This window comes from Oryctolagus cuniculus, chromosome 1 (assembly GCF_964237555.1).
Source record: "Oryctolagus cuniculus chromosome 1, mOryCun1.1, whole genome shotgun sequence".
In the NCBI taxonomy this organism is placed as follows: domain Eukaryota; kingdom Metazoa; phylum Chordata; class Mammalia; order Lagomorpha; family Leporidae; genus Oryctolagus; species Oryctolagus cuniculus.
In genome coordinates this window covers 236,842,324-236,860,921 of record NC_091432.1, presented here as the reverse complement: position 1 = coordinate 236,860,921, position 18,598 = coordinate 236,842,324, and the positions used below count along the sequence as shown (strand labels likewise).

The window sequence follows — 18,598 nt, the reverse complement described above, 5'->3', positions numbered from 1 at the left end:
GGGGTGCGGTCCTCAGGGGGCTGCCCGGGGCTGGGAACCGGAGCCGGAGGAAAGGTCGCCGCCCCAGGGCAGATTCCCGGAGGCCCGGCCCGCGCCTGCCACGTGAGCACCACTGTCCTGCTCGGGGCCGATTTGGGAAAGGCCAAGCGTGTCCCCTACTGCTACCGAACGGCAACAGAAGCCACGGAGCGTGGGTCGCGGCAGCGCTTACCAAGGAAAGCGGGACACTGGTGCTGGTGACACCTTCGTGGGGGCGGTGGGGAGGCCACGGCCGCGGCCACACCCACTGTCGGGTCCATAGCCAAGCGCCCAAGCTGGCTCCCTGTCCCCCACCCCCCAGGACAGCAGTGTCTCCCAGGCGAGGGAAAGACAGGGCGCCCATGCGGCCACACGGGGCCACGGCAGCTCTGCGGCCCAGGCTCAGAGGAGGCACCGGTTCTGGGCCCCGACGGCTGGACCCTCCGTCCAGCAAACCCTGCCCCCCGTCCAGCACCCGGCATGGGGGGGCGCATGAAGCTCCCAGGTCCCACGAGGGGAGGTGGCCCAGCAAGGAAGAACCCGGGGGCTTCCCTGGGGTCACAGGAAAGACCCAGGTGACCCTCAGCCTCCGAGACAGAAGCCAGTGGACACCACGCACGGGTCCACGTGCCGCGCAGGTGGGGCACCGAGGCCGGAGGCCGCGACAGAACCACGAGCCCCTGCAGGTGCCCCGGCCACCGTGGCCTCCGGGGCACCCCAGGGCCCCTCCCACCCCCCCTCCAGGCTGGCCACTGCTTACCCCGCACCCCCCACCGCCGACAGCAGAGGCCTCCCCGCCAGGCTGCAGGGGGCCCGTTACCTGCGTAGCTGCCCGTGGCCTTGATGTACACCTGGCCGTACTGCTCGTCCACCATGGCGTCGTAGGCCTCGTCGTCCTCCTCGTCCTCCTCGTTGTGGTACGAGGTGGGGCTGTCGGTGGTGGGCAGGCTGCTGGCCCCCGGACTGGTCCGCTCCCCCTGGGGGTACGGCGCCTGCTGGACGCCGGGGATGAGGGTGGCCAGGCTGGGCACCCCGTAGTAGGAGACCCGGGGCAGCTTCAGGGGGGCCGCCCCGGCCGCCACCGCCACGCCGTCCCGCGGCCCCGCCTCCAGCGGGCGCTTGGGGGCCAGGCCCGGGCCGGCGGCCGGCGGCAGCTCCATGGCTTCGTGCTTCACGCGGGTCAGCAGCGGGATGGGCACGGAGGGGGACACGACGTAGGGGCCGGCGGCGGTGGGGGCCGGCTGCAGCTGGGTGCAGGGGCTCTGGGGCTCGGAGCTGGCGTCCTCCGTCGCGGCCGTCTGGGAGTCGCAGTGGGGCGAGCTCACCTTGAACATGAGGTCGGTGCCGCGCTCCACGATGTGCTGGATCTGCAGGAAGCCGGCCGTGTACATGACCACCAGCTGCTCGCTGGCCGCCATGGTCAGCTTGCCCGTGTAGCAGAAGGACAGGATCTGCTGGAAGCAGGCGGGCGGCACGGTGCCCGGCAGCTCGAAGGCGCTCTTGCTGTTGCCGCTGAACAGGTCGCGGAAGTAGAGGCTGCTGGCGGCCAGCACGGCCCGGTGGGCCTTGAAGGCCTGGCCCTTGACCACGATGGACACATCGCAGTAGAGGCCCAGCAGGCGCTGCTCGTTCAGGCAGCCGAGCACGGTGTTGCCGAAGTTGGGGATCTCGATGTGCAGCATCTGAGACATGGCGGCCGGGCGCTGGCGGCGGCCCTCTCTCTCAGCGCGGGGCGGCCCTGGCGGGGCGCATCTGCGGGGACGGGGAGGGGCGCGGCCTCAGCTCCCGCCGACGCCCACCGCCCCCCACCAAGTGGGCCGCGCTCCCCACCGCGCCCTCGGGCTGCTCCATGCACAGACCCCCGCGGGGGCTGGGGGGGCTGGGAGGGGCCGGGGCAGCAACTCCTCTCCCAGAAACAGTTCCTGGGCTGCACCACGGCCCCTTGCTGCGCCCAGGCCAGGGGTCCCGGAGCCTCCGGTCCTGGTTTGTTCCCTCCCCTCCCCTCCCCTCCCCTCCCCTCTCCTCCACAGCCCTGCAGAGGGCCCAGGTGTGCGTGGGGGGGCCACTGGGCTGAAGCCAGCCCCCTCCCGCGTCCTGGAGCTTCCCTGGGCAGGTGGGCAAAGGGCTGGGACCACTGGGGAAGTGAGCTGGGGGGGGGGGGGCCTGTGCTCTCCCCTCCAGCCCAGGGGGCGCTGTGTGCAGGGCTGGCCCGCCCGCGGCCACTCCCGGCTCCCGGGCCCAGGACCCCAAGCGCAGGTCCGGGCGCTGCAGCAGGGACCGGCTGCCAGAAGCCGGAGTTAGAGCTGTCGCAACCCCACTCGAGGGTGCCCGCCCTCCCGCTCGGCATCCAGCGCCGGCCAATCCCTGCTGGCTCGGTCCCAGCCCAGGTGACCAGCGAGGACTGGGAAGCCACCGGGGGGCTGGGGAGGTGGTGCTGGCTCCGCGCGGGGTGGGGGGGCGGGGGGGCCCCAGCTCGCAGGGCCACACAAAGGGCCACTGTGTCCTGAGGGCGGCCGGAGGGGAGGGGAGGGGAGGAGAGGAGAGGGAGGGGAAGGAGGGGGGCGGAGCCAGCCTGCGCCAGGAGTTGGGCAGGTGGGCCCGCGGTGCCCCCTGCTGCAGAGAAGTTGCTGGCGCCGCGGCCCCGGCCGGAGGGGGGACCTACCTTCAGCGGCTGCGGCCAGCGGCCCGTGGCTGCCCGCTCAGCCCGGCAGGGCAGGCTCCCCGCACACGCCCGCCCGCTGCTCCGGGAATGCAGCAAACGGAGCGGGAGCCCTGGGGTGGGGAGGGCTGGAGGAGGAGGAGGAGGAGGAGGAGGAGGAGGAGGAGGAGGAGGAGGAGGAGGAGGCGGCGGCGGCGGCGGCAGGAGCCTGGGCGCTGGGCTCCGCGGCCACGGCTCAGCTGCACCCAGGCCGGCACTCCCGGGCAGCGCGCCGCATCTCAATGATGCGGCCGGATGCAGACGCACAGCCAGGCGGCTCCCGGGAGTGAATAGCGGCCTTTGATTTGGGAGCCGAAGCAAATGCCAGCTCCCAGCCCCGGCTTTCAAAACAGTGGAGTGTTGGTGCCAGAGGAATGCGTGGCTCTGGGTGTTGGTACAAGACAGACTTCTGATGACTCACGGCAATGCAAACAAAGATGGCAGAAGCACGGCTGTGCGTGCCGGCTCGCGGTGCCCGGCAGCCGAGACAGCCTGCAAACCCACCGCGCACTTCTGCATGCGATCACCCCGTGCACCCCTCCCTCGCCCAGGACAGCCCCGGTCAAAGATCTCGGCTGTCCAGACACTCTGCAGGGCTGGGGCGTTGGGGCCGGCGGCGGGTCAGGGGTCCCGGGTGCTGGGGGGGCAGCCGGTGAAGTCGGGGAGCACGCACGGCCGGGGGGGAGGGGGAGCAGGCAGGGACAGCACTGGGCCGGGGCGGCCGGCCCCTCCCCGCTCCGCAGGGCTCAGACCAGGACCAGGACCTGCTCTGTGCAAAGAGCTACCTGGCGGCCGGAGTCCTTCCCAGGGGAGCCCCGCTCTGGGCTCCCACAAAGTGCTGGGGTGTCCAGCCCCAGTTCCCCACCTGCCACCCCCCACACCCAAGGGGCAAGGTCTTTTGCTCGCTCCAACCTGAGCTCCTGCTGCCTGACCCCCATGGAGTGACACAAGCCAGGAGGCCTGGCAGGAGGCGGCAGCACCCACAGGGAAAGACAAGAAGCCACTGGGCCAGGAGCAGGCTGCGCGGGCCTGGGGCTGGGGCCTTCGCAGGAAGGGCCCTCGCTGGGCTGTGCGCCACCCTCCCGGGAGCAGCCCTGCACACCCCGCCCCCCCGCCCCGGGCTTTGCAGCTCCCTCCAGGGCTCCAGCTCTGCTGAGTGCCCGGTGCTGGCCAGGAGGGGAGGAGCCCCCAGGACGGCGCCCACGCAGGAACTCCCGGAAGGCAGACAGCTCGGCCGAGCCAGGAGGAGGGGTCGCCTGGGCCGGGGCAGCGCGCTGCCCAGCCAGGTCCGACCCGCGGCCAGGGGACCCCGTTCAGCACCTGAGCCTTCCCTCCCACCAGAGCCTGGGCCCCGGCCCGCGGACCACATTGAAATCCTGGGTCCTGCAGGTGCCACCCCACACACCGGCCACTTCCTGGAACGACTCCGCGGCCTGAGTCGCTGAGCTGTGCCCAGAGAAGCAGGGGGCCTGGCCTTCCTCGGACGGCCCCTGGGGCGGAGCGAGATACGTGTGAAACCCGCGGCTGCAGCCGGCATGGCCACAGCTGGCATGACCGGAGCAGGCGAGGCCGCTGACCCGAGCCCTCAGCGGCGGCCGCACCTCAGAGGCCGTGCCCAGGGCTGGGGCCAGCGGCGCTCACCCGTGGAGGGGCCAAGTGGCCCTGCGGACTGAGGACAGCGGCCCTGCTGCCACCCTGTCCTCGGGACACCTGTGCCGGACAGGGCTGGTGTCGGGTTCCGTTCTTAGACGCTCGCCCGGGGCAGGAACAAAGATGGGCTTCAGGGTGAAAGAGAGGCTTGGCTGTGACCGACAGCAGGGCGGGCTGGGGGCCGGGGGCCGGGGCAGCAGAGGCGGGGAGGGGCCAGCGGCCCAGCACTCTGGACGCTGTCCCCGCCCCCACCCACCCCCTCCCATGACTCCCTCAGCCACGCCCCCGGCCACGCCCCCAGGCCCCTGCACTGAGGACCTTCACAGGGCGGGGGGAGGGCGCTGCAGGGGCAGGGGCAGGACCTGGAGAGGGGCCCCTGCCACCCAAGCTGAGTCCCAGGATCAAATCAGGACACGGACTCCCTCCCCAGCTGGGCCAGGGCCGGCCACCAAGGGCTCCAGCGCCCCGGGGCCCTCCCACCAGGCACCGAGGGGGCAGGGGCTCCCACAGGTCCAAGGCCACCCCAGGGACCCCAGGCTGGCAGCTGGACAAGGCGGGGCTCCCCTCGCAGGCCCCAGCCCTGCCTGGGCTCCCCCCACCCAAAACCCGCACAGGCAGCGGATTCCACGGCACGTCCCACGGCACCGAGCCACGGGCCGAGTTCCGCCCGCACAGGGTCACTTCCAGCAAGAGGAAGGAGGCGAGAGAAATTAAATTACATTATTCTGCAGGACTTAATTTTTTCAATCTAATAAGAGGTGGACCTCAGCGACCGTGCAGCCACGGGGGGCGGAGACATCCTATGGGAGGGCGGGGCTTCCCTCCAGGCCCCCTGGGCCACTCCAACTGGGAGGCCCTGACACCTCCCGCAGAGGCAGGGCAGGCCAGGGGCACCTGCTGAGATGTCAGTCAAAGGCACTCAGAGCTGGTGGCCCGGTGTCCCCAGGGACAGGGCGGCAGCAGAGGCCGTGGGAAAGTCCCTGGGAGCCGGCAGGGCGCCGGTGAGCGGTGAGCCTGGTTGGGGGGGGGGTGCAGTCACACACAGCACTGGCCCCAGCAGGACACAGCGGGAGCTGGGGCCTGGGATTAACCACTCCAGGACCCAGGCTGTGGGCTCAGGCAGGCAAGCCCAGGCCCTCGGGGAGCTGGGTGAGGCCCCGAGGTTCACATTAAACTTTTAAGACACCATCAAGGGGAGCCCGGAGCAGGCCTCGCTGCTAATGGAGCCCCTGCCGACCACATGGGCCAGGAGGACGGAGCAGGGGCTGCAGCCTGGCCCCGGCCCCGGCCCCTCTGGGGGTGCGGATGAGGAGACCCAAGCCGTGCAGCAGGAGCAAGCGGGCCAGGACGGGGCCCGGGGGCCTGGTCACCACCCCCGCCCCAGCATCCTGTCCCCGGACAAGGAGGGGCAGCCTGGGCCATGGCCTTTACACTTGACCCTCACGTGGGGAGGAGGGGTGCACACAGCACCCCCCAGGCCTCAGGGTCACGCAGGTGCACAAGGGTCTCCAGCCGGGCGAGCCCCGGGACCAGGAGGCCCTCTGGGCAGCCTCCGCCCAGACCACAAGCCTGGCCCAGCCTCAGCGGCAGAAGCCGCTCCGCCTCGCTGGCAAACGCCTGCTGGAAGCGGTCTTCCCGAGGAGGCGCGGCGCCAGGAGCTGCGAATCCAGAAACTCCTCCATCAGTCCCTCCCCGCTGGCGGCCCGGATCCCAGCGGCCAGGGCGCGGTGGGGACGGGGCAGGACCTCGGCTCCCTGTGACCCCGGGGAGCCACCGGGCAGGGCCGCCCGCCATCGCCCCCTGCTCTTCACCCTCAGGACACCCCGACGTTCACACAGGTGGGAGTTTGGGGGCCAAACCACACCCCCACACTCACATAAAGAAACGGCAGCAGGGCCGGGCTGTGGCACAGGTGAAGCCGCCGCCTGCGGCCCCAGCGTCCAACATGGACGCCGGTTCCAGTCCCGGCCGTCCACTCCCGATGCAGCTGCCTGCTGATGCACCTGGGAAAACGCACCTGCTACCGCGTCCCATCTGGAGCAGCCCAGGGGCTTGGGCCCGCGCCCCCCGCGTGGGAGACCCGGAAAACGCTCCTGGCTCCGGCCTGGCCCAGTTCCAGCCCTTGTGGCCATTTGGGGAGTGAACCAGCGGAGGGACGACCTCTCTGCCTCTCCCTCTCTCATCTCTGTCTTTCTAATAAGTAAATAAATCTCAAAACAAGAAGAAGAGAGACAGCAGCGGAGGGGCAGCGGCGGGAGGGGCCCCGCCCAGCCCAACAGCATCTGCAAAGCTCCCAAGAGCCTCCAAGGGTTCCAGAAGGTTCCCAAAGAATTAACAAGCGGTGCTTTGAAAAGAGCCGACAACCTCCTCACCGCGATGTTTGTGATTTAAATAACGGAAGCTTGAAGAGCGACTCCCCGGGGCACAGCCCCGGCTCCAGCACGCGGGGCCCCTGCACCCCAGCTCCGGGCCGGGCGGCAGAGCACTGCCCACCCCCACCCACCTCTGCCTCCCTCGCACGGGCCCGTGGGGGTCCCGGAGCGGACCCCCACCTGGGAGCAGGCAGAGCCCAGGGCTGTGGGCGGGGCTTCGTGCTCGGTGTTTAATATGCACAGTTCTCCTCATCTGCATATCGTGCCATAAATAGTCGGAGGCGAGGTAAGACACCAAGCTCCCTGCATTTCTAATTATGCTTAAAAACCTCATGGAAATGAGACCCAGAGACTCCGGCTCGGCCGCGGCGGGGGGTGGGAGGGGATGGACAATGATGCTACCCGGGGCCACAGCACAGGAGCCGTCCTACCTGGGTGTCAAGGCCAAGGACCCAGGTCCCCCCACCCCCCAGTAAGGAAGGGCCACCTGCTGTCCCCTGCCCGTCCTGCCCTGGCTCCCAGCACCAGGTCCCTGTCCGCCAGGGACAAAGCCTCCTGCCCACACAGGTGCCAGGCTCTCCAGGGCGCAGGTGGAGCGGCACCTGCCCGGCACAAGGCGGCTCCTGGGGCCTGGCTGCGCCCATCTGGGCCTCAGCCCTCGGGACTGACACGGCGCCCCTCCCCCACTGCCAGCTTCCTGGGCGGAGCACCAAGCCACCCAAGGGCCGGGGGCAGGCAGTCTCCCCCGCCCACCCAAATGGGCACTGGTGGCCCTGGACGGGCAGGAGAGGCCTGGGGCAAGTTCCTGAGCCAAGCGTGGGGTGAAGGGCAAGGGGCCCAGATGCCAAGAGGAGAGCAGCCCCCGAGGGTGGCAGTGCCCAGCTCACAGGGTCTCTGCCAGGCGCAGGGACACAGAGGGCGGCTCAGCCTGGAGCTCGGGCCCCAGGACCAGGGACCGGGCAGGCCCAGAGCAGCAGGGGCGGAGAAGAGGTGACCAGGGCGCTGGGCCTCTCGGCCACCTGTCCAGGCCCTGAGGTCGGGTCAGCAGAGGCGGGTGCCAGGGCCAAGGGCCCCTGCACGCTCCCTCCCCAGGGACCAGTCTGTTAGCAGGAAGCTGGATCGGAAGCAGAGGAGCCAGGTGCCCAGCCAGGCACCAGACATGGGACGCGGGGTCCCAGGTGGCGACTAAACCGCCAGCTCCCGCCGGGCATCGCGGCCCAGGCCGCAGGTGGGGCCTCTGTGGCCCCAGGACAGCGAGTCTCGGTCCCCTGTGCAGACGGCCGGGAACACAGGTGCCCAGGCCCTGCTCCAGCCACCACCCAGTGCTCAGTGCCCGCCCGGGCCCACCTGGCCTGCACCCAAGGCCCACCTGGCTGTCCGTGCAGGCGTGGGGCGCTGCGCCCCGTGTCCTGCTGGGGGACACGGCACGGGCAACCTCGTGGACCTGCAGGAGCCACGGGCCCAGTGGTCGGGGCTCCCGGCTCTGCCGTGGCAGCGGGAGACGGAGAAGCCTGCCGCCCGCACCGGCCCTGGCCGCACGCCCAGACCTATTTTTAAGCCCATTTACTAGAAATCCCACAAATTAAAGGAAATACAGATAACGCAGCAGGAATCCTGGGGGCCAGATAAAAGCCGCCCAGGATCGGCCTGCGCCAGGCGGGCGGCGCCACCACAAGGCCCGGCCCAGCCCACCAGGAGGATCCCGCAGGGCACAGGGGCCCTGCCCTTGCTTGGCTCCGGGCCCCCAGGTGTGTCCGCGGCGGGACCCTGACACAGCAGACGCACGCCCAGCCGCGGAGGCCCGGGAAGACCCTGCGCAAACCCAGAGCCGGGCTGCCTCCTCCCTCCCAGCGCCACAGGCAGGGTGGGCCCAGGAGGCCGGGTCCCACCCACCCACCCCGGCTGGAGCCCCCGAGGGAGGAGGGTCCCAGCACCACAGCCTTGAGCCACCACCCCCCTGGTCCTCCCAGCAGACGTGGGGCCAGATGTGGCGTTCAGTGATTTTTCTACGGAAGCCGACCCAGGGAGGGGCGGCGCGGTGGCACACGGAGCTGAGCCTCTGCCTGCGATGCCGGCAGCCCCTAGGGGCACCCGTTCCAGCCCCGGCTCCTGCTGTGGCCTGGGACAGCAGCGGAAGATGCCCAAGTGCCTGGGCCCCCGCACCCACGGGGGAGACCCGGATGGAGCTCCTGGCTCCTGGCTTCGGATCGGCACAGCTCTGGCTGTTGCGGCCAACTGGGGAGGGAACCAGCGGATGGAAGATTCTCTCTGTCTCACCTCTCCTCCCTCCCTCTCTCTGTGTAACTCTTTCTAGCAAAATAAATAAATCTTCAAAAAAACGCCTTTGGGAGGCCTGTACCCCACGCCCGGGTCCCTGCACCCTGCACCCACGCCCGGGTCCCTGCGCCCAGCACCCACGCCCGGGTCCCTGCACCCTGCACCCTGCACCCACGCCCGGGTCCCTGCGCCCTGCACCCACGCCCGGGTCCCTGCGCCCTGCACCCATGCCCGGGTCCCTGCGCCCACGCCCAGGTCCCTGCGCCCTGCACCCACGCCCGGGTCCCTGCGCCCAGCACCCACGCCCGGGTCCCTGCACCCTGCACCCACGCCCGGGTCCCTGCGCCCTGCACCCATGCCCGGGTCCCTGTGCCCATGCCCAGGTCCCTGCACCCTGCACCCACGCCCGGGTCCCTGCACCCTGCACCCATGCCCAGGTCCCTGCGCCCTGCACCCATGCCTGGGTCCCTGCACCCACGCCCGGGTCCCTGCACCCACGCCCGGGTCCCTGCGCCCTGCACCCACGCCCGGGTCCCTGAGCCCTGCACCCACGCCCGGGTCCCTGAGCCCTGCTAATGCCCCTGGGAAGCAGCAGTGGGACACGAGCTTGGCCCCTGACCCCAGCGGGCCTCCTGGCTCCTGGCTCCGGCCCGGCGCTGCTGTGCCAGGCATCTGGGGAGTGAACCAATGGACGGATGTTGTTTCTCAAAAAGCTGACTAAGTAGGGGCCACACCGTGGAGTAGGTTAGACCTCTGTCTGGGGCACGGGCGAGAGTCCCGGCTGCTCCACTTCCCACCCAGCTCCTGCTGTGGCCCGGGAAAGCAGTGGACGACGGCCCAGGTGTCTGGGCCTCTGCACCCGCATGGGGGACCTGGGAGAAGCTCCTGGCTCCTGGCTTTGGCCTGGCCCAGCCCTGGCCGTGGTGGCCTTTGGGGAAGGAACCACGTGATGGAAGACCCCCCCCCCCATCACTAAAACAAAAAGTGTCGCTGGGACAGCAGGGAGGGAGGCGAAGCGGAACCTCACCTCCACCACACGGAAAAACTAATTCAAAAGGAACTGAAGACACAAACGTAAGAGCCAACGCCATAAACTCACACAGGCACACACACGGCGCATCTCGTGGCCGTGGGCTCAGCGACCAGAGGAAAAACCGGCAAGTCAGACCTTGTCAAAGGCCCGGAGCCGAGCCTCAAAGGACGGCAGCAAGCAGAGCAGGGATGGCTGCCTGTCACCTGTCACCTTCCAGAGAGGCAGGTGACGACCGAGGGCCGACAGGACCCGGGGGGGCCCACACACGGCAAAGCACGCACACGCAAACACACACGGCAAAGCACGCACACGCAAACACACACGGCAAAGCACACACATGCAAATACACACGGCAAAGCACACACACACGGCAAAGCACGCACACGCAAACACACACGGTAAAAGCATGAACAGCAAACACACACGGTAAACACGCACGGCAAAGCACACACGGCAAAGCACACACACACAGCAAAGCACACACACGGCAAAGCACACACACGCAAACACACACGGCAAAGCACGCACACGCAAACACACACGGCAAAGCACACATGCAAACACACACGGCAAAGCACACATGCAAACACACACGGCAAAGCACACACGGCAAACACACACGGCAAAGCACACACGGCAAAGTATGCACACGCACACACACACGGCAAACACACATGCAAACACACACGGCAAAGCACACACACGCAAACACACACGGTAAACACACACGCAAACACACACTGCAAAGCACACACACGCACAAACACAGTAAACACATTCATCGCACACACACAGGCAAACCACGCCCACGCCACGCCCACGCGTCACTCCGCCCCCAGGGGAAAGCCCAGGGCAGGAGCTGCAGTTCGCTGCTCACGAGAGAACCCAGCAGGCGGCAGCGAGCCCGGCACTGCACGCGGGACGCTCACACCGCAGCTGGACAGCCCGGCTCGGCCCCGCTTCCCCTGCCCGCCTGCTGCGGACGACCACCCTAGGGCCCGCCACCCACACGGCAGAGCTGCGTGGAGCTCCCGGCTCCTGGACGTGGCCCAGCCCCAGCTGTTATGGCCACGTGGGCAGTCTGTCTGCCTTCCAGACAAAAAACACTAATTAAGATTAAAGAGCTGGGGACCGGTGCTGTGGCACAGCGGGTTAAAGCCCAGGTGTCTGCAGCGCCGGCATCCCACACGGGCGCCGGTTCAAGTCCTGGCTGCTCCACTTCCCATCCAGCTCCCTGCTGTGGCCCGGGAAAGCAGTGGAAGATGCCCAAGTGCTTGGGCCCTGCACCTGCGTGGGAGACGTGGATGGAGCTCCTGGCTCCTGGCTTCAGATCGGTGCAGCTCCAGCCGATGCAGCCAACTGGGGAGTGAACCAGCGGATGGAGGACCTCTCTCTGCCTCTCTAACTCTGCCTTTCAAATAAATATTCAAAAAAGATTAAAAAGCTGCCGGTGGTAACAGAGCATCTGTAGAAGCCCCAGGCCCATGGGCGAGGAGAGCTGCCCCGAATGGGGGCGGTCACGGTCCGCTCATCCGCAGGAACCTTCCAGAACCAAGCCAGCACCAGCCCCACAGAGCAAGACGGCGTCCCTGGGACCGAGGCGGGAAGTGGGCACAGCGGCCAGGACGCCACTTGTGACGCCCACGTCCCCTCGGAGAGCCAGGTCGAGACCCAGGCTGAGTCCCGGGCTCCTGGCTCTGGGTGACGCAGCGGGGGCTGTGCCAGGCACCTGGCGGGGGGGGGGGGGGGCAGCTCTGCTCCGTTTCTGCCCCGCCCTGGCCGTCTCGGCCTCGAAAATAAATTTCCGTTCTTTCACAGCACCAAGCCTCCCACCAGAATGAACCTACGATGGACCAGGGGCGGCCCTGCGGCGCGGAGGGCTAAGCCACCGCCTGAGACGCTGGTGTCAGAGCGCGGGTTCCCGTCCCGGCCACTCTGCTTCCAACTCCTGGGAAAACAGCAGGCAATGGCTCCAGGCTCGGGGAGACCCCGATGGAGCTCCCGGCTGCTGGCCACTGGGAGAGTGAGCCAGAAGACAAGTTCTCTCTCTGTTCTTCCCACTGCCCCATATGGCCGCAACGGCCAGGGCCGGGCCAAGCCGAAGCCAGGAGCCAGGAGCTTCTCCAGGTCTCCCACGTGGGTGCAGGGCCCAAGGACTTGGCCATCCTCCACTGCTCTCCCAGGTCACAGCAGAGCTGGAGAGGAAGTGGAGCAGCCGGGACTGGAACCTGCAGCTATAGGGGATGCCGGCGCCGCACACGGCAGCTTCACCCGTTACAGCACAACACCAGCCCCCACAGCTCTGTCTCCCAAATAGATAAATAGATTAAAAATGTTTAGTGGATGAAGGACTTAGATGCTCGATGCGAGCACTTCTCCTGGGGGGGGACCAGAGACTCGCCCTCAGGAGCCTTCGCAGCGGTGCCGTCACCAGTAAGCAGCTTCGCTCAGCTGCGGCCGTGGACACGGGACACAGCCAGACGCAGGCAGAGGGACCCGGGCAAACCACACCCCCAGGACCAGCGTGCACACACGGGACACAGCCAGACACAGCCAGAGGAACCCGGGCAAACCACACGCCCCCAGGACCAGCGTGCACACACGGGACACAGGCAGAGACAGGCAGAGGGACCTGGGCAAACCACACGCCCCCAGGACCAGCGTGCACACACGGGACACAGGCAGAGACAGGCAGAGGGACCTGGGCAAACCACACGCCCCCAGGACCAGCGTGCACACACGGGACACAGGCAGAGACAGGCAGAGGGACCTGGGCAAACCACACGCCCCCAGGACCAGCGTGCACACACGGGACACAGGCAGAGACAGGCAGAGGGACCCGGGCAAACCACACGCCCCCCAGGACCAGCGTGCACACACGGGACACAGCCAGAGGGACCCGGGCAAACCACACGCCCCAGCACAGGCCAGCGCCCCGGCTGCACACGGAGTCCTCAGGCGAAGCCCACAGTCTGTACCAGAGCCCGGTCCAGGTCCCAGCTGCTCCACTTCCCACCCAGCTTCCTGCTAACGTGTCCTGGGGGGCAGCAGTCCGTGCCGCCCACACAGGAGGCCTGGACGGAGCTCTAGGCTTTGGCTGGGCCCGGCTCTGGCTGCTGTGGGCACCGGGGGAGTGGACAGAGAAGCAGTGGACAAGACCACTCGCTGTCTCCGTCTCCCTCTCTCTCTGTTGCTCTGCCTTTCAAGCAGATGACCGAACAGGAAAAACCCAACAAGGGACGTCTCCGCGTTCCACAGGACACACACCCACCACCGCCAGCCACGAGGGGACGCAGGACACACACCCACCACCGCCAGCCACGAGGGGACGCCGGACACACACCCACCACCGCCAGCCACGAGGGGATGCAGGACGCACACCCACCACCGCCAGCCACGAGGGGACGCAGGACGCACACCCACCACCGCCAGCCACGAGGGGACGCAGGACGCACACCCACCACCGCCAGCCACGAGGGGACGCAGGACGCACACCCACCACCACCAGCCACGAGGGGACGCAGGACGCACACCCACCACCGCCAGCCACGAGGGGACGCAGGACACACATCCACCACCGCCAGCCACGAGGGGACGCAAGTCGGAGCCACGAGACATCGCCACAGCCGAGGTTAAAACGCGACGAGCGGCCAGCGGCCAGAGTCCCCGGGCCTGGCCCCAGCTCCCCGCTCACGCACACCCTGGGGGAGGCGGGGGACGGCTCGGGTGCTGGGTCCCTGACCCACACTGGAAACCCCGATGGAGCTCCAGGGCCCGGCTGGAGTCCCGGCTGCTCCATTTTTTTTTTTTTAAGATTTATTTATTTATTTATTTGAAAGTTACACAGACAGGGAGAGGCAGGGAGGGAGGGAGGGATCCTCCATCCGCTGGTTCCCTCCCCAAGTGGCTGCAACGGCCAGAGCTGGGCTGATCCGAAGCCAGGAGCCAGGAGCTTCTTCCGTCTCCCACGCAGGTGCAGGGCCCAAGCACTTGGGCATCGTCCACTGCTTCCCCAGGCCACAGCAGAGAGCTGGATTGGAAGAGGAGCAGCCGGGACCTGAGCCGGCGCCCATAAGGGATGCTGGCTCTGTAGGCGGCGGCTTCGCCCACCACACCCCAGCACCAGCCCCTGCTCCGCTTCCGATCCAGCTCCTGGCTGGTCCTGGGAAAGCAGCAGGGGTTGAGCCACGTGGGAGACCTGACAAAGCTCCCGGCTCCGGATCGGCACAGCTCTGGCTGCTGCGGCCATCTGAGGGGTGAGCCAGCAGATGGAGACCTCTCTCTCTCTCTGTCTGTCTCTCTGTCTGTCTCTCTCTCTCTCACTCCTCCTTTCACGGAAACAAAACCTTAATGAAGCACAATGGTGACCGCCCTGCTGATGCCTGGACTCTCAGGACGGCGGCGAAACCCGCTCCACCCGGATGGGCGCTGGAGCCAACCTGGGCCAAAGCAGCCCCGACTCCCGTGGCCGCTCCTGCGTCCACCCGGACCCACAGGACGGCCGCTCCGGCCACAGCCGGGACCCCTCACGGAGGAGCCGCTGACTCCCAGGACTGCGCAGGGCGAAGCAGGGTCTCACCAGCTCTCACGGGCAGGCGTCCCCGGGGTCACCGACACTCGGCAAGGCTCCGGGCCCGTGGACCGCACATCATGACAGACCACATTCAGCAGGGGCTGGTGCTGTGGAAGCCGCCACCTGCAGAGCCGGCCTCCCATACGGGCACCGGTTCCAGTCCCGGCTCCACTTCCCATCCAGCTCTCTACAGCCTGGGAAAGCAGCGGAGGACGCCCGAGTCCTTGGCTCCCTGCACCCACGTGGGAGACCCGGATGGAGCTCCGGGCTCCTGGCTTCAGCCTGGCCCAGCCCCAGCCGTTGCGGCCGTCTTGGGGGTGAACCAGCAGATGGAAGACCTCCCTCTACCTGTCTCTCTAACTCTTCCAGGTGAACAAATGTTTCAAACAAAACAAAAAGACAGTGGGGGGGAGGGAGGGGCCCCCAGTGCCTCCCAGGACCTGCACCTCTGCGGCAGACTCCAGAAATCCTCCGAATCCGGAATCCAGCCTCCTGCTGGGCCGACCCCTTCGGGGCAGGGCCCCCCAGGAGTGTTGGCTGCACTGGCTGGGCAAGGCCACGGTGAGGCCACGGTGTTCTCCCGGGGGCCGGGGCTCCCCTCGCCTGGGCGACCCTGCCTGTGGGCGGTGAGGGCGTCGCGGGAGCGGGACCAAGTCACCGTCGCTAACGGCTCCCCTGGGAGGCCTGAAGGTAAATACGTTAATCTTGCTTCAATCACGCCTTCTTAAGAAAGAGCGCACGGTTCCAGGGAGCTGGCGCGGAACACTAATGGGGCTGCGGCAGGGGCAGGGTGGGGGCGCCCTCGGGCCTGCGGGCAGGGCCGCGTCCTGGCAGCACCACCCTGGGTCCTGGAGACTGACCAAGGGAGCCGCTGGCCCCTAAACTGCTCCTGGCTGCAGGGGAAGCAGGGTCCAGGGGATCCCACCCCCTGCCTGCCCCCGGCCCCCCTGGAGTGAGGCTGAGGCTGCAGAGGTGGGGGGTCCCCCTCCAGACGGGGGGCCAGGGCAGCGTGGCTCAGAGCCCAGAGCGAGGCTGGGGTGGGACAGGTGCACCCGGGTATCCCCGAGCCAGGTGGGGGACAAAGGAGCCCTGACAGAGACGGGGGCCACCCTGCAGTGCCGACAGGTCCTGCTCCCAAGCAGCTGGCACCCAGGGGCTGCGCCAGGCGGGGCGGGAGCTAGGCCCGCCCCCCTCCCCGCTCGGCCGGCTCTCCCTGCGCCGGGCCGGGCTCCCACCCCAGGCGGGAGGACTCCCTGGCAATCTTGGGAATCAGTGGCTGCACTCACAGCTGCGCGGCTCCGGCAAGGCGGCCTCAGCTGCTGTTTTGGTTGCAATTACTGAGAAACAGTTAACACAGGGAACCCCCAAGGCAGCCCCACCCCTGCCCCCACCAAGCTCTGTCCACCTGGAGGGCGGCGGGCACAGGCAGCCAGCAACCGCACAGGGAGGGCGCCCGGTGCTGCCCCCTGCCCCCGTGCCCTCGCTCCAGGCACCGGCAGAACCGGGAGGGGGGTGGGCAGAGCATGGGCACGGCCAGCTCTGGTCTCCTCCTGGGCACCCCCGACACCTGCCCGGGCCTCTGCTTCCCCTCTGGTGAAATGGTAAAGGGGCTCTGGGCCACACCACGGCCACCAGGACTCCTGCGGGGCACCCGGCTCGGCCACGAGCGGGGCTCCAAGAGGGGGAATCGGGACTCCCGGGTCCACGTCCCAGCTCTGTCTGCGATCCGACTGCCTGCCGGCCCCCATGCCGAGGTCGGGCCCCCATGCCAGGTCCGGCCCCCATGCCGAGGTCGGGCCCCCATGCCGAGGTCGGGCCCCCATGCCAGGTCGGGCCCCCATGCCGAGGTCGGGCCCCCATGCCAGGTCCGGCCCCCATGCCAGGTCTGGCCCCCATGCCGAGGTCGGGCCCCCATGCCAGGTCGGGCCCCCATGCCAGGTCTGGCCGTGCACCTGCCTTTGCGGGGACCACGCGGCTGCGCGCGGGGCCCTGCCCCCGCCCTGGCTGACCCCGCCCCGCCCCACACTTCCTTCTGGGGGGGGGGTTGGCTTCCCTCCTCCCAGAAGGAGCGGCAGACGCGCTCTGCACACGCAGCCGATTCACTCTTGCTCATTTTGTGTGTCTGGGACTCCTGCCGACTGCCACACCCCCCACAAACCTCCGCGCCGGCTGTGCTGCCGCGGAGCCAGCGGGGCGGCCTTGCCCACGGACCACGACAGCCTCAGGACCCGGGTGCTGGCTCCAGAGAGGGGGCCGCCCCCCACGGAGGAGGACAGAGCCAGCAGGGGGGCTGGGAGGGGCCTGGGCCGGCAGGAGCCGGTGGTGAAGACGCCAGAACCCGGCCGGATTCCCGGCTTCCTGCCGGTGCGCACCCTGGGAGGCAGCAGTGCCGGCTCAAGAACTCGGGTCCCTGCCTGCGTGCGGGAACCCTGGAGAGCGCCGGCAGCCGCGCCATCCGGGGCCTGAGTCCCGGCTGCTCCACTCCCGATCTGGCTCCCTGCTGTGGCCTGGGAGGGCAGTGGGAGACGGCCCTGGGCCCCTGCACCCTCGGAAGGCCCCAGAGCTCCTGGCTTCAGCGTGGCCCAGCTCCGCCGCTGTGGCCGCCTGGGGATGGAAGACCTCTCTCTCTCTCTCTCTCTCTCTCTCTCTCTCTCTCTCTGTCTCTCTCTCTCTCCTCAGAGAGGAGCCTCGGGCTGGGGCCGGGCGACCTTGAACCCTGGCCTGGCCGAGCAGCAGGAACCTGCTGGCAACCAGGACTTGGCAGATAGCACTAATTAGAGATTTTTACACCAAGGAGGGACGTCCACCCCACCCCCACCCCGCAGGAAGAAGCCACGGGACCACCTGGGGGGCAGGGCCTGGAGGGGCAGGGCCGTGAGCCCAGGAGCGGGAGAGGCAGGCAGGGCCCTCCCTGGGGCGGTCAGAGGGGGCCGCCCTCAACACCTGGACCTCAGCCTGGGGCCGCCGAGGCTCTGCGAGACCCGAGCTGGCCCAGGTCAGAACCCAGCCCTGCCCACTGAGCCGTCCTCCCCCACCCTGCTGTGAGGGCCCACCTGCTGAGACACGGCCCCTCACCCACCCTGCACAGGGCACCTGGCCCACACACGCCTCACCCAGCCCTGCACAGGGCACCTGGCCCACACACGCCTCACCCACCCCTGCAAAAGGCACCAGGCCCACACACGCCTCACCCACCCTGCACAGGGCACCTGGCCCACACACGCCTCACCCACCCCTGCACAGGGCACCTGACCCACACACGCCTCACCCACCCCTGCACAGGGCACCTGGCCCACACACGCCTCACCCACCCTGCACAGGGCACCTGGCCCACACAGGGCTCACCCAGCCCTGCACAGGGCACCTGGCCCACACACACCTCACCCACCCCTGCAGCCCCACACCACAGGAGCTGGGAGCATCCCCGAGGGGGCGGGGCCACTCCTAGCCAGGACAAGGCCGTGCTTTGTGGGAGCGGCTGGTGATGCTGACAGGACCCCAGCACCGCTCACCCCTCACCCCCAAGTTCTCACACGCATTCAGGTCCCGTGAGGCCACCGTTTCCCCCAGCGACCCAGGGTCAAGGTCAGGGACCACTCCAGGCTGTGGAGCCCAACTCACAGGGACGTCACCCTCGACAGAGCCCGAGCGCCCGTCCCCATGGCGCCCGCGGCAGGGGCAGCCAGGAGCAGGGCGCTGACGCCCGCTGCTGCAGGGGTGACGCTGAGGACGAGCCCTCGCAGGGGCCGGGCCAAGCCTCCGTTCTGTGGCTTGAGGAGCTCTGGACTCAGCGGCGGGGACGGGGCCGCGGTGGGGGGTCGGGGCGCGGATTTTATGCACACAGAACCAGAACGCTGTCGGAAACCCAGAGTGGCTGAGTTGCTGCCTGGGACACCCCCACCCCGTGTGGGAGGGGCCTGGCAGAGCCCCGGCTCCCCCCCACGCGGGAGCCCTGCATGCTTCACCGGCCCCGCCTG

The 18,598-nt window shown here is 68.7% G+C and overlaps 1 protein-coding gene across 4 annotated transcripts in view; it reads right to left on the bottom strand.

Moving 5' to 3' along the window:
* The window catches only part of NACC2 (NACC family member 2), a 40,625-nt gene that overhangs the window by 15,372 nt on the left and 6,655 nt on the right, over window positions 1-18,598 (bottom strand). For 2 of the 4 annotated variants that reach the window (XM_070066742.1, XM_070066750.1), the window contains exon 2: window positions 839-1,770. In XM_070066742.1, the coding sequence (XP_069922843.1) occupies window positions 839-1,709 (871 nt within the window). In that variant the 5' untranslated portion in view covers window positions 1,710-1,770. Of the gene's footprint in view, window positions 1-838; window positions 1,771-2,680; window positions 2,823-18,598 lie in introns of those variants that run through there. The other 2 variants (XM_070066756.1, XM_070066744.1) reach the window with 2 other exon arrangements.